This window comes from Saimiri boliviensis, chromosome 14 (genome assembly GCF_048565385.1).
Source record: "Saimiri boliviensis isolate mSaiBol1 chromosome 14, mSaiBol1.pri, whole genome shotgun sequence".
In the NCBI taxonomy this organism is placed as follows: Eukaryota; Metazoa; Chordata; class Mammalia; order Primates; family Cebidae; genus Saimiri; species Saimiri boliviensis.
Window position 1 is genome coordinate 44576967 of NC_133462.1, and position 15748 is coordinate 44592714.

The 15748-nt window shown below is 62.3% G+C and overlaps 2 protein-coding genes across 2 annotated transcripts in view; one reads left to right on the forward strand and one right to left on the reverse strand.

The window, feature by feature from the left end:
- The window catches only part of CSNK1G2 (casein kinase 1 gamma 2), a 39114-nt gene extending 23901 nt beyond the window's left edge, over positions 1 to 15213 (reverse strand). Inside the window, exon 1 of the mRNA XM_039466035.2 lies at positions 14924 to 15213. The gene's annotated coding sequence lies outside the window, so the exon portion shown is untranslated. The remainder of the gene's footprint in view (positions 1 to 14923) is intronic.
- On the forward strand, positions 4288 to 5907 carry LOC101037493 (uncharacterized protein CSNK1G2-AS1-like). Its single transcript, XM_074385701.1, is given in 4 exon segments — positions 4288 to 4413; positions 4416 to 4479; positions 4911 to 5047; positions 5709 to 5907. Coding segments are annotated over 4 exon segments (450 nt in total). The 3' UTR covers positions 5832 to 5907.
- Positions 15214 to 15748: the final 535 nt, after the last annotated feature.

Below are 15748 nucleotides of genomic sequence, written 5' to 3' on the forward strand. Positions count from 1 at the left end.
ACCCGGTCAGGTTCAGCGAGGCTGAGACAGCCCTAAATTCCGGAAGGAGCCTCCTCCGGCTCTCTGGGGCATCCTCCTGGCTCAAAGGCAGAAGCTTCTAGATGGCCGTCTCTTCACAGCCCCCACAGATGCAGGCATGACCTGTGGCCCCGCGTCTCCTGCTGTCGCGTCCATAACAGCCGCCTCCTTCAACACTCCCCCAGCCCCAACACTCAGGCCACCAGGTGGGACTGAGCATGCCCCACCCAGCCCCTCTGCAGAAGGTCTACGCCAACTCCCGGAAGAGCCCATGCCACAAGGGTGAACGCTGTGCCACAACCCCAGGGTCTGAGAACAAAGAGTGGCCTCATGGGCCACGACACGTGGTCTTCTGTTTTTTGAGACAGCGTCGAGCTCCGTCGCCCTGGCTCGAGTGCAGTGGCAAGACCTCGGCTGGCTGCATGCAACCGACGCCTCCCGGGTTCAAGCCATCTCCCGCCTCGGCCTCCTGAGCAGCTGGGACCACGGGCTCGCGCCCCCACGCTGCCTGGCCTTGACTCAGCTAAGCACGCTCTGGCTTTTGCAGAGAAAACGCACCAAATCCCCATCCCGGCTGCAACTGCAGACAAGCACCAGCCCTCAAAACCACTAAAGTGGGCGCTGCTCTGCTGGGCCCAGGGCCCCACTGCTCCTGGCACCCTCCGGAAGCCTCCCTGTGCCACCCCAGGTTCTCATCCAGGTGGTGACCGTCACCTCTCAGGCCCTGGTACCCCTGCCCCGCGACCTGGAGTCGTGGGGATGGGAAAGGCGCAGGCCCTGCACTCACGGGCCCAACCATGTGGAAGCTGGGATGAAGGCCCGCCCGGGGCCCTGCTGCTCGGACACAGCTGCCCAGGTGTCGTGGCCCAGGCAGGTCGGGGCTGCCACTTTCTCTCTGGGCCCCCCTGGATGAGCACTGGCTTCCCTCTCCCCAGCTTCAGGGCCAGGAGTGAACACCGCTATGCCCTGCAGAGCTGAGCACTGAGGCCTGGAAAGCCACACACACACACCACACACACATACACACACACACACCCCAGCTCCCCACTCCCACACACACACCCCAGCTCCCCAAACACACCACACACACACACACACACACACACAGCTCCACAGATACACACACCACACACACACACCCCCAGCTCCCCAAACACACACACCACACACACACCCCAGCTCTCCAGACACACACCCCCCAGCTCCTCACACACCACACACACACACACCCCAGCTCCCCACACACACCCCAGCTCCCTCACACACACACACCCCAGCTCCCCACACACCACACACACACACCTCAGCTCCACAGATACACACAACACACACACACACACCCCAGCTCCCCAAACACACACACCACACACACACCCCAGCTCCCCACACACACCCCAGCTCCCCACACACAACACACACATACACACACACACCCCAGCTCCCCCCCCACACACATCCCAGCTTCCCAGACACACACACACACCCCAGCTCCCCAAACACATACCACACACACACACAGCTCCACAGATACACACACCACACACACACACCCCCCAGCTCCCCAAACACACACACCACACACACACCCCAGCTCTCCAGACACACACCCCCCAGCTCCCCACACACCACACACACACACCCCCCAGCTCCCCACACACACCCCAGCTCCCTCACACACACACACCCCAGCTCCCCACACACCACACACACACCTCAGCTCCACAGATACACACAACACACACACACACACCCCAGCTCCCCAAACACACACACCACACACACACCCCAGCTCCCCACACACACCCCAGCTCCCCACACACAACACACACATACACACACACACCCCAGCTCCCCCACACACACACATCCCAGCTTCCCAGACACACACACACACACCCCCCAGCTCCCCAAACACATACCACACACACACACCCCCCAGCTCCCCAGACACACACACACACACACACCACACACACACCCCAGCTCCCCACACACCCCAGCTCCCCAAACACACACCACACACAACCACACACACCCCAGCTCCCCAGACACACACCCCAGCTCCCCAAACACACACCACACACAACCACACACACCCCAGCTGCCCAGACACACATACACCCCAGCTCCCCAAACACACACCACACACAACCACACACACCCCAGCTCCCCAGACACACACACACTCCAGCTCCCCAGACACACACACACCCCAGCTCCCCAAACACATACCACACACACACCACACACACACCAGCTCCCCAGACACACACACACACACACCCCACACACACCCCAGCTCCCCACACATATATCCCAGCTCCCCAAACATACACACCACACACACACACCCCAGCTCCCCAGACACACACATACCACACACACACCCCAGCTCCCCAGACACACACACACCACACACACACCCCAGCTCCCCAGACACACACACACACTCCATCTCCCCAAACACACACACCACACACACACACACACCCAGCTCCCCAGACACAGAAACACACATCACACACACACCACACACACACCCACCACACCCACACATACCCCAGCTCCCCAGACACACACACCACATACACATCACACACACACACAGCCCCCCAGCTCCCCAGATACACACACACACACACACACACACACACACACCACACACCCCAGCTCCCCAGGCGGAGCCCAGGGCCGGGCTGCACCACCTCAACAGCTCCACAGACAGCCCTGGGGACAGCAGGGGCACAGGGGTCCACTGAGCACTCCCTGCACACCCAGGGCAGGCTGCACCTCCAAGCACCTCACCGCAGCCTCTCTGAGGAGAGCGAGGGCCCAGCCACATCCCCACACAAGCCGGAGACGCCCTGGCCCTAGGAGTCACCCCCGCCCTGAGGAGCCTCACCTGCCACACACCGGACCTGTGGAGCCTCGCCTGGGCACACGCCCATGCTGCGGAACCTTGCCTCAGCCTCAGTGGGGGGCAGCCCAGTGCAAAACGGGAATGCTGTTTGCATACCTGCTGCCCATGGTAGTCCCCAGTCCGCGTTCCCCACTTCAGGAGGGGCCCCGACAGTCACCGCCTGCGCCCTCAGCCCTCACAGCAGCAGGGGAGCAGTCGGAGGACAGGCAGGGCTGCCACCCTGTGTTCCACAGGCAGGGAGCAGGTGCCAGCTCCCCTACCCACACCAACAAGAACCACCGACCCAAGACTCAGCAGCTTCCGAGGGCGCACACCGTTCAGGGCACTCCCTGGAGGCAGCTGCCACTCAGTCAGGACTCAGCACCCGTCCGTCACCAAGAAGGAAGACCCTGGCATCTCCTGGGATGTGCCAACACCCAGGGGCTGCCCGAGGGAAGCCAGAGAAGGGCCTGGAGAGAAGTGGAGACACGAGGGCCAGGCACCCACCGCGCCCACGCTGGGTTGGGGGCCTGTCCTGCCACACCCAAGGCCCACAGTGAAAAGCAACAATCCTGGGGTGAAAGGAGGGGATGTTGATCCTCACCCAGCCCCCACCCAACCCACACAGCCAATGCCAGCTCAGGGTCGCATGCCAAGGACGGCTCCCAGGCACCAAAAAGGGGATGGGAGCCATCCCCACAAGGAGCTGCTCTCACCACGAGGCTCTGGGGCCAGAGCCGCCCCCTTCCCCAGCCCTGGCCTCAGGCCGCTACCTCCCCTGTTCTTCACGGGGTCCTCCATGTGGTCTGCAGCCAGGCCAGGTCCCCGGGGAGGGCCCCGGGAGGCCCCTTCTCTGACTGTCTCCACTGAGTGATGTCACAGACCCTAGCTGACATCACCACACAGCCTCAGCCCAGAGCTGGGGGGAAGCTAAGGGGAGGCGGGGACCCCGCCGGGCTGGCAGGCACAGGCCGCCCCCACCGCCCCCAGTGCCCTCATAGGCGCCTAGACTCACATGCACCCAGCCGTGGACCCTTCTAGGCCGCTTTATCCAGGAGGGCCATGCCCTCTGACCTGGGGCTGCAGGGACTGTCCACTATGGGCTCAGTCCCCCACCACCCCGATTCATCTGCACCCCAAGGAAAGAGAATGAGGGGTTGCCGCACCCTAGGACCCACGAGCTACAACACCAGGGCAGTTTCTGCATACCACCTCTAGTCCCAGGGCCACAGTAGAGCGGGGCCAGGCCGAGCCGGTGACTCAGGGCAGATGGACCGGAACCCTCCAAAATGGAGGGTGATGCTGATCCTCACCCAGCCCCTTCCAGCCTCAGGCTGCCCTAGGCCGGCAGTGGGTTTAATGCATCAGGCATGAAAGAGAAACACCCACGAATCAGGGAAAGGAGGGACACCGAGCCAAGGGCGCCCCGCATCACTGTAAGAAGGCCCCGTCCACGGCAGACGCCAACCTCACTGCGCCGACAGAGCCAGAAGAGACACACCCAGGAGGAGAGCCGGCCTCCGAGAAGGTGAATGAGCCGTCCCAGGTCACCATGAGCAAAGGCAAGGATTGGACTGAGGATTGCCCGGGCGTGGTGGCTCACGCCTGTAATCCAAGCACTTTGGAGGCCAAGGCGGGCAGATCACCTGAGGTCGGGAGTTCAAGACCAGCCTGACCAACATGGTGAAACCCCGTCTTTAAATAAATGAATTTTTTAAAAAAGGGATTGGGGATAAAGGACACGGGAGAACCACAGCACGGCGGCTGGGACTGGACCCAGCAAGGGGAGCGGGGGGCACAGGGACCCCTGTGCCACAGGAGGTCAGCCGCACCCTGGTCACGGCAGAGACCACGGGTCACGGCAGAGCAAACTCCGGGAAAAAGCTGGCACTCGCCCAGCGCTGGACACACGGGGCAAACACCACCGGTGGCCTTGGTGGGGGGTGCCATCTCTGCTACTTCTCCACAGAGGAATGATTTTCCCAAAACTCAGACTATGCAAACAGGGGCGAGGCTGCCATGGGCTCCAGGGCCTCAGACGCTACCAACAACACCGAAGCGGAAGTATTCGCAGCAAATCCATCACACAGACGGCCTTCGAGTGAGGGCACCCCCACCCAGGCCGCCACGGTGCACAGGACCCCATGGGACCCTGCTCTGCCTCAGCAGCCTCGGCTCCGGTTCCCGCATCCTGGCCCGGGACAGAGCTGACCCAGCCTTCTCAGGGGGCAGGGGTCTGCCGGCCCCAGGTGCTGCCACAGACAGGCAGGGGAGCACATGGGCAGTCAGACACCCCAGCAGGAAAGAGAGCTCCATGGCAGGCCCCGGGGCGGGTGGGACCTCCCATCGGAATCCTGCTGCGTCTGGAGGACACTGGCCCTTCCAGAAGCGTAACCTCGGACAGGACAGCTATGAGAAACCTGGGTGGACACGTTTCTACGTTTACTTTGCTGTTTTTTTTTTTGTTTTTTTTTTTTTTTTGAGACGGAGTTTCGCTCTTGTTGCCCAGGCTGGAGTGCAATGGCGCGATCTCGGCTCACCGCAACCTCCGCCTCCTGGGTTCAGGCAATTCTCCTGCCTCAGCCTCCTGAGTAGCTGGGATTACAGGCACGCGCCACCACGCCCAGCTGATTTTTTGTATTTTTAGTAGAGACGGGGTTTCACCATGTTGACCATGATGGTCTCGATCTCTTGACCTCGTGATCCACCCGCCTCGGCCTCCCAAAGTGCTGGGATTACAGGCTTGAGCCACCGCGCCCGGCCTGCTGTTTTTTTTTTTTGACTGAGTCTCGCTCTGTCCCCCAGACTGGAGAGCCTTTTGCCATTGTCATGTGGGAGCCACCATGCGATGTCCCACCTCCGTTTCCCTCCACTCGAAGGAAGTCACATGGGTCCCCGGCTCCTACCTCTGTGATGATCCCCATGAGGGCTGCAGCAGGGAGATCACAGTGGAGTTCAGCTTCATTCCCTGGGGAGCCCCCGGCAAGAGGGCCTGGTCCTGAGGAGCCGCCCAGGTCTTCGCCATCCCCTGGCCTCCATCCAGTCCTGCAAGACTCAGCTCCAGGCCCTGTCTACCATGCGACACCTGCTAGATACGTGCCCCTCAGAGTCAGGCCTGTATTCACCTCGACTTTGATCAAGGCCCTTCAGGAATTGGGTTTTTTTAAAATCATCTTCAAGTATATTGTTATTAAAAGAAACACAGGCCAGGCGCAGTGGCTCACATCTGTAATCCCAGCACTTTGGGAGGCCCAGGCGGGTGGATCACGAGGTCAAGAGATCGAGACCATCCTGGCCAACATAGTGAAACCCCGTCTCTACTAAAAATACAAAAATTAGCTGGGTGTGGTGGCGTGCACCTGTAGTTCCAGCTACTTGGGAGGCTGAGGCAGGAGAATCACTTGAACCCAGGAGGCGGAGGTCACAGTGAGCCAACAGTGAGCCAAGATCTCGCCACCACACTCCAGCCTGGTGCCTGGCGACAGAGTGAGACTCTGTCTCAAAAAAAAAAAAAAAAGAACACACTTTGGGAGTCTGAGGCGGGAGAATCATCCAAGGTCAGGAGTTCAAGACCAGCCTGGCCAAAACATGGTAAAACTCTGTTTCTACTAAAGATAGAAAAAATGAGCTGGCCGTGTGGCAGGCACCTGTAATCCCAGCTACTCAGGAGGCTGAGGCAGGAGAATCACTTGAACCTGGGAAGTGGAGGCTGCAGTGAACCAAGATCGTGCCACTGCACTCCAGCCTGGGTGACAGAGCAAGACTCTGTCTCAAGAAAAAAAAAGTTGAGCTGAGCACGTGGCAGCATCTTGCCATCCGTCACCTGGGCAGGCGCAGCACTCACAGCCACAGACGTGGAATGTTTGCCAACACACACATCATCAGCACACTGGCCTCTGCCCACGTTCCTCACCGTCTCCCAGGAGCCCTCATCCAGCCCTGCACCCGCTGCTCACCAAGGGGCCAAGGATGAGAAGAACCCGGTCACCAGAAGAGGAGAGGCGTGGTTGCCGCTGTGCAGAGATGTGGTCCCCAAACGCGGCAGGTGTTATGGATAGTGGCTGGCGGCTCCTCAAACGGCCACACCTGGAGTCACCATGTGACCAGTGATTCCACTACTAGATGTCCACCCAAGAGAACCACAAGCACACGGACATGCATGAACTGTACACAGAGGCTCATAGCAACCGACACGCAGACGCCACGCAAACATCCACGACGTAAATAAGCGCGTGTCCATCCACACACTGCACTGACTCAGCCACGAACAGGAGCGAGGCTCGGACACGGGCGGATGCACCTTGAGGAGCCACACTCCGTGAGAGACGCCACACCCCTGTGATTCCACCCCAGGAGGTCCCTAGAGCCCTCGGTCTAGGTCTCCAAGATGGAACAGAAAGTAGGATGGGGTGCTAAGGACTCGGGGCAGGGGAGCGAGCATTTCATGGGGACGGCGTTTCACTTCGGGAAAACAGGAAGGTTCTGGAGAGGGCGGTGTGGAGGGCGGACTGCGATAAGGACGGGCTCCCTGGGGAGGTGGTGGCTGCACAGAGGACCTTTGACCAAGCCGGGTGTGAACTGACAGGTCCACTCAGAGGCGGATTTTCTTCAATAGGGGTTTCCCGAGGACGCCAGCCTCTCCTGCCGCCCTTCCGCTCTGCCGCCCGAGGCAGCAAGACGCACCCGCTGCACCTCGGCCCTCCACGTGAGCGCGACGAGGACAGAGGCTCCCATGGGCGTCATGGGCACCGCAGGAAGAGCAAGCGGGCTCCTCACGCTCCTCAGCACGTCCTGGGCTCCGGCTTCCTCACTGTGAGGACGCAGCGCCCGACACTCACGGCACTCCAGGCGCATGCAGGGACTGTGTCTGCCCGAGGCCTCGGTCGCCAGCAGCTGCTGCGGGGCTCGAGGGTGCTCCGCCGCGTGAGGGCTGGCGCCCTAACCCGTCCCGCTCACGGGGCAGCTGTGCAAACACCACTCACATGCACACGCCGAGCAATTCTCCCGAACGTGGACGTTTCCACTCAAAATAGTGGTTCGTGTTCTGAGGACAAACCCAAGTAAAGCTGTAAGACAACACTGAGCTGCGTCCCTGTGACGGGGCTGTTATTTTCTGAGACGGGTCTCACTCTTACCTCCCAGGCTGGAGTGTAGCAGCGCCATCTCAGCTCACTGCAACCTCCACCTCCCAGCGATTCTCCTGCCTCAGCCTCCCAAGTAGCTGAGATTACAGGCACCCACCACCACGCCCAGCAAAATATTTTTCTTTTCTTTTCCAGTTTTTTTTTTTTTTTTGAGACGGAGTTTCGCTCTTGTCACCCAGGCTGGAGTGCAATGGCGCGATCTGGGCTCACCGCAGCCCCCACCTCCTGGGTTCAGGCAATTCTCCTGCCTCAGCCTCCTGAGTAGCTGGGATTACAGGCACACCCCACCATGTCCAGCTAATTTTTTGTATTTTTAAAAGAGACGGGACTTCCCCATGTTGACCAGGATGGTCTTGATCTCTTGACATTGTGATCCGCCCGCCTCGGCCTCCCAAAGTACTGGGATTACAGGCTTGAGCCACCGTGCCCGGCAAAGAGTTGTCTTTTTTTTTTTTCTTTTCTTTTTTTTTTTTTTTTTTGAGACGGAGTTTCGCTCTTGTTACCCAGGCTGGAGTGCAACGGCGCGATCTCGGCTCACTGCGACCTCCGCCTCCTGGGTTCAAGCAATTCTCCTGCTTCAGCCTCGAGTAGCTGGGATTACAGGCACACGTCACCATGCCCAGCTAATTTTCTGTATTTTTAGTAGAGACGGGGTTTCACCATGTTGACCAGGATGGTCTCGATCTCTTGACCTCGTGATCCACCCTCCTCGGCCTCCCAAAGTGCTGGGATTACAGGCTTGAGTCACCGCACCCGGCGTATTTTATTTTTAATAGAAACGACATTTCACCATGTTGATCAGGACGGTCTCAATCTCCTGACCTAGTGATCGGCCCACCTCGGCCTCCCAAAGCACTGGGATTACAGGTGTGAGCCACAGAGCCCAGCCGGGGTCACTAATTTTAAGAAAAGCAGCGAGCCCAGCTCCAACCAGCACCCCGGGGAAGAGGAGGCAGGACAGGGCCAGGGAAGGGCTCCCTCAGGAGCAGAATCAAGTCTTACCCCTGGGCCGGGCGCCCGTCGAAGCCACACCTCCTGCTCACAGGGCCAGCGTTTAACCAGCTCCCCGAGGCACGGCCCATGAAGCCTTCGAAGGAACCAGGGCTGTGCGCCCACAGGAAGCACAGGCCAGCGCCTGGGCACCAGGAAAGCGAGGTGACTCACCTGGAGGCCCCAGGACGCCACCACCCCCATCGCCAGGGTCCCTGCCAAACTCCAAGGGGCAGCGGGGTCCCTGACAACTTCCCCTGGGACAGCCACGGCCCACCCAGGACTCAGGCATCGAGCCCCACACAACGCCCCTCTCCGAGGCTTACAGGCCTGACTGGAGGGATGGCACACACATATGACCCCTGCAGCCACAAACCCTGGCCCAGCCCACCTGCAGGATCCAGGCCCCGACTGGATCCCCCCCACACCCTCACCCTCAGGAACTCACAGGCACACCCAGCCAGTCAGAGGCAGACGAGGTCCCCTCCCTGTCCTCACGCTGGCCCCGTGCGCCGCCCCAGGTTCCCATCCCAGTAAGTGTCCGCAGGGAGAGCCTGGGCCAGTGCCCCAGAACCCCTGAACAGAAAACCCCGAGGGTCATGGCCACTGGGACGGGACAAGGCCTCGCACACCTGCCATCTTCCCTGGGTACGGGGTCAGATGGGGAAGGGCAGAGGTCACCGCAGACCACACGAGCATCCAGAGGTCACCTGGGAAACAAGGCCCCTAAGGGGGCCGGGCCCCACAGGCCACACCGCCCGCAGCACCGCGGCCAAGGCAGGAGGCCTGGTCGTCAGCCTCACGGGTGGGGACCCTCCAACGGTCGGACCAGGACTCGGATGCCTCATTCCGGACGGTGAAGTTCCCGGAAAATGGAGGGACTACCTTTAAGCACAACTTTTTCCAAGGCTCCAAGGACAATTATGCATCAACGGAAAATTGCTGGTGACAACAAAAAAGCCTCTTGGATTTTCTCTGCCTTTTAAGTAGCGACAAGGTCGGGCGCGGTGGTTCATGCCTGTCTTCCCAGCTACTCGGGAGGCCCGGGCAGGAACACCACCTGAGGCCAGGGGTTCAAGACCAGCTTGGACAACACAGCAAAACCCGGTCTGCACTAAAAATACAAAACCTAGCCGGGCACAGTGGCAGGCACCTGTGATCCCAGCTACTCAGAGGAGGCTGATGTGGGAGAATTTCGTGAAGTTGGGAGGTGGAGGCTGCAGTGAGCTGAGATCGCGCCACTGCACTCCAGCCCGGGAGACAGAGTGAGACTCTACCTAAAACAAATCAATAAATAGTGAGGGGCTGCCCTGGCCTGGGACCCCAAGCCTCAGGCCATCTCTCCTCCTGCTGCCCTCACCTGCACCCGCTCCTGAGGGGCCTGAGACACAGAGGCGAGGCAGCTGCTCCCACAGGTGTGGGGTGGGAGTGACCTCCTGGGACAGGCCCAGGGGGACGTGCTTCCCACCTCTTTCTGGAGCACGCGTGTGGCCTCTGTACCTGGATGGAGTCTGCCGTGACAAGAGTCACGCCCCATGGGCTGCAACAGCCACACCAGCATCTCCCGTCCCACTCCCGCAGGGGACTCCTGGGCTGCCGGTCCCACTCATGACCAACAGCCTCGGTCCTTGCCCCACGCCCTCTCCAGGGAGGCCATGGCCCTACCCCAGCGCAGCCGGAAGTACGGCAGATGTGGAGCAAGGAAGAGCTGGCGGTTTTCTCGGTTTTTTTTTTTTTGAGACAAAGTCTCGATATCGCCCAGGCTGGAGTGCAGTGGCGCAATCTCGGCTCACTGTAACCTCTGCCTCCCAGGTTCAAGCAATTCTCTTGCCTCAGCCTCCTGAGTAGCTGGGATTACAGGCGCGCACCACCACACCCAGCTAATCTTTGCATTTTTAGTAGAGAAAGGGTTTCGCCATGTTTGCCAGGCTAGTTTTGAACTCCTGACCTCAGGTAATCCACCCGCCTCAGCCTCCCAAAGTGTTGGGATCACAGGCGTGAGCCACTGCATCTGGCCAGAGCTGGCTGTTTTCAAAGTGATGTGACCTGAAACTGTCATGGTGCAAGGAAGCCTCTGGGCCACCCCAGGAACACAGCTGGGGGTGACAGGAGGGGCCCTGGGTAGGGTGGGCAGGGGGCTGCCCCAATTCCCTGTGCAGGAGACACACTGGAGGCTCCCAGCAAGAGACAGCCCCACACCTGAGGCACGTGCCCTGAGCAGTCAGCGCTCCGGGGCCAGGGCCACCTTAGTTGGGGGGGTGGGCTGCGGAGGACCCTGAGAAGCAGCTCCCTGTGGGCCCAGCATGGAGCTCAGAGTGACTCTGCAGAGGGCATCCCAGCACCTTACAGGCACAGGCTGGCACAGGGCCCCAAGCAGCGGTGGCGGCCAGGGACTCTGGGCAGGGGGAGAAAGGGGCCGTGGAGCTTGGGGAATGGCCGGCTCACGCTGGCCACCTGGGGTACATCCTGCCTTGCCCTATGCCCTCGCTACTGATGTAGGTGGTGATGGGACAGAAATGGAGGAGGCCATATTGGAGTACCAGAGGTCCCTGCCCCACCACAGGCAGGCCGGCCCAGGGGAGGGGGCACACTGGGCCCCACCTGCCAGAGGGGAGCTTTCGAGGAGGCCAGGAGCCAGGCAGGCCCTGTCCCTCGTCCCATCCCTGCCCGCTGTGTGGCTGCCCGCAGAGCGCCGGATACGCTGTTCTGGTGGTCCCGGCTCCCCACTTTGAGTCCTCGCAGAGGCAGAACAAAGGGGTGCCCCACCCAGCCAGGCCAGTCCAGCTCCTGGACAGGCCAACCCAGCAGACAGCTGCATCCACGTGGCCAGCACGGGGCGGCACGGTCACCTGCACCCAGAGCCGGCACCCAGAGGACAGGAGAACGGTGAGGCGCATCCTCTGGCTGCAGGGCCACCACCCCTCACTGCCACTGCTCCCACTGGCACGGGGGGCAACCGGAGGAGCACGGGCGTGGGAGTGAGCCCTTGGGAGATGCAGCTTCCCCTCTACCCAAGCAGGCCAGGTAGGCCTCGACTTCCTTATCTGTAAAATGGATGCTCCACCCACCTCCCGGGAAGCCCCACAGCTCAGGCCCCATGAGAGCTCCCGAATGAGGAAGAGGCCGACGCAGAGCCCGAGACCTGGAGCCTCCCTACCCCAGGCTTCGTGCCGGCACCGACAGTTTCTCTCACGTGGCTGCTGGGGGAGCACTCCGCAGATGGCGGGATAGAGAGGCGGACCCGGCACGCCTGATGCCAGAGCTGAATTCCAGCACAAGCCCTAGCTGGACACAGGACTCGAGGCTGACCTAGGACGAAGCCCACGGCTGCCCGTGGCCGCCCCCGGTACACTCACCGGGACTCGGGCCACGACCTCCTTCACATGGGCTCCGTGTCCCCTCCGGGTTCAGGAAAAGACAGCCCCGTGGGCTGGCCTGAACACCGCCACCCGAGGCCTGTAGCCCCTGCCAGGCTGTGCCCAGCACTCGGCCCCAAAAGCACCCACAGTGCTGCCTGCAGCCACCATCTGCCCTCCTGATGGACCCTGAGCCCCTGGGGGTCTGGGGCCGCTCCGTGGAGACGCAGAAAAGACACAGAGCCAAACCCGCAACAGGATCCCCCTCTCCAGATGCCCCCGGCAATGCTGGCTGTCCCCAAGTTCAGCTTCCATCCCTCCCAGCGGCTCTGCAGACGAGTCTGGTGGGGGGCCTGCCTCTCAGATGTGCACTGACCCCCCACAGACACAGTACCCGCCCCCCGACTGCCACACCACGGGACTGCCCCAAATCAAATCCCAAATTAATGGCTGGCGTACTAGCTTCCCCTAAGCCTGGGATGAGCAACAGGGAGACTTTCAATTAAAAACCCTTACCTACTTCCTTTGTAGCCCAGAGTAATGACTATATCATTAAAGAGGAGGAGGAGAAGAAAAGAAACCAAAGTCAGCAATCCCACAAAATCTGTCTGCACCAAGTGCTGCACCACGGCGAGCCATCCTGCAAACGGCATGGCCTCAGACTTGCCCAGAGCCCGGGAAACGAGGCGCTGGTCCTGCAGCCCCTTTAGAGGAACCGGAGAGGAGGGAAATCAGGACAGGAAGCCCCTTTACACACAAGGAGGTCCAAATGCACAGCAGGCACAGTCAATTCAGAGGACCACCGGGGTTTCGCCTCCACGGGGGCGGAGGGAGTACAGCCAGCTCCTCCCACATCTCACCCTACCTGCCTGCGGCACGTCCTCCAGGACACACAGCTGGCCTCTCAGCCCCTGGACCTGGCCCTCCCACTGCGACCCCACCCCAACCCCAGCTACCCGGCATGTAAGCCTCCCATCCCCTCCCATCTGTGAAGGAGCGGCTCTCAGAGCTCACTGCAGGGGGCTTAACAAAACACTCTGGGCCCTGGAGACGTCAAGGCAAGCGTGCGCGTGCCTGCACACACGCCCGGGGGCTGCCTGCCTGGGAAACTCATCAGTAGGCACAGCCGGGCCCAGCCCAGCCCATAGCGTTTTGTTCTGCTGGTGGAGACGCAGGGGAAAAGAAAACAAACTCCACCGGTAACAACCGCAAACTTCCCCCTTCCGAACCTGGGGGCCCTGGCAAAGTCTGTCCTCTGCCCAGAGGCGCCCCAGGCCAGGCTGGGCTGTGCAGGGCAGAGTAGCCCGGGTACTTCCATCCCCAGCTGCCCCCTCAGTCCCCTCCCTAATCCGAGCGCCTTTCGGCGGCATAACTGGGTTTTCCCCCAAGACGGGAACCTTTGTACCTTCCGGCTCAGCTCCCACGCCCAGGAAACACCAACGATGCTCCTGCCGGTCCTGGGGTGGAGAGGCAGACCCTGGAAGGCAGAGCCCCACCAGATGGACGTGTGGAGAGCCCTGGGACGCACAGTGGAGCGCAGCGAGGGAGAAGATGCTGGACTCCACCTACACAGACAACCCTCCGGCCGTTTCCTGCAAACAATGCCATCCGGAGGCCACAGGAATAAGAACCAGCTGTCCCAAAGCCATTCTGGCTCAGGACGCAACAGTCCCTGAATGCCCTCTCAGCCCCCACGCCCCCCAGCAGGAAAGTCTTCCCCAAAGAAAGTTGGAAGAGAGGAGCCGCGCAGGGACTGGGGATCGGCGTGACCACCGCAGGCCCCGCTCAGACATCTCACCCTCCCTCCCAGATCCGTGCGTTTCCGGAAAACAAAGCCGGTGGCCAGAGCGGAAGGGGGAGGGGGCAGCGAGCCCAGCCGGGAGTTCCCAGGCAGTGCCGCAACAGGTCCCTGCGGATCGGACCCCTTCCTCCCCCCACCACTCCCCTGCTCTCCCCCTCAAAAGCGTCAGGACCACAAAGTGTGGAGGGGGGGCACGGCAGGAGGTAGCGACGGGGCCAGGTGGGCAGGGGCATCGAGACCAGAACGTGGGGAGGTGTGAAGGGCACGGGTGAGTGGGCGGTGGGCTTGAGCACCGGGTGGGGGAAGAAAGCGGGAGGTGCGGCGAGGGCTAAAGGCTCAGCAAAGGGCAGGAGAGTTGGAGCACGGCAGTCACCGGGGTGCAGAGTGGGGGTCACTGGGGCCGGGTCTGGAGTGTGAGGGTCCCTGGGGCGGGGGAGTGTGGAGATCAGCGTGGAGGTATGTCTGGAGGTCCTGAGCGTGGCGTCGGCGGAGCTGGGGGCGCTGGGGTCCCAAGCGCAGGGTCAGCGGGGTGTTGCGGCAGTGGGGCCCTGATTGTGGGGCTCAGCGTGGAGGGCCGTTAGACGGGGTGGGCGATGGGGTCCGGAACGCAAGGGGCAATGGACCCTCTGTGGGGGCGGGGGCGCCGGGGGTCACCGGGGGCGCCGAGGGCCGGGCACAGGGGGTGTGGGGCCGGGACGGGCGCGCGCCTCGTTACCTTGGCTCCGCTGTGGCCGGGCCCGTGGGTAGCGTCTGGGCTGCCGGCCCGGGCTCAGCAGCGCGGTGAGGACCCCCGCTCCGGGCCTCGCGCCCGCTCGCGCTCCGGCTCCGGCGCCCGCTCGGCCCCCGCTCCGGCTCCCGCGCCGCCTGGGCCGGCCTCCGCATGTTCGGGGCGGGAAGCGCCGGGCTCGCCGCGCTCCGCCGCGCCCGCTCCGGGGCCCGCGCGCCTTACGCCGCCAGCGTCGGCCAGCGGGGGGCGGCGGCCATACGCGCCTCACTGCGCAGCCGCGGCCAGGGCGCCGGGGGCGCGCGCCGCCGACGTCACAGCGCGGGGAGGGGCCAACGCCAGGCAGGGCGTCACTCGCGCCGCTTTGCGACAGCGGGGAGCGCCGCGCGACGGCCACCGCGGTTTGCGGCCGCTCCGGGACCGCCGGACCGCTGCGCGCGGGGAACACCGAAAGCGCGCGGCCGCGGGGACGTACGCAGGCGGCAAAGGCGTCGAGAGGTTTCCACATCCTCCTGAGGGGTGGGGCTTCTGCCGCCCGCGCCGCCCCACCCGCCGTTACCATGGCGACGCGTGGCTGGTCGCCCCGGCACCGCCCCACCGCGTGTGTGACGTCACGGTCTCGCCACCTGACGTCACGGACGGGCGGCGCCGCGGGGCGTTGCCTGCGTGGGGCGGTGGCGGGCGAGGCGCGGCGAGACGACGGTCTGCGCGCGCGGGGCTGCGAGGTTTCCGGGGCAGGCGGTGGAAGGGGCGGGCGCCCCGCCAGGAAATGAACTGATTAAGGGCAAGAGGGTTTTCCATCTGGCCTTCCTGGGC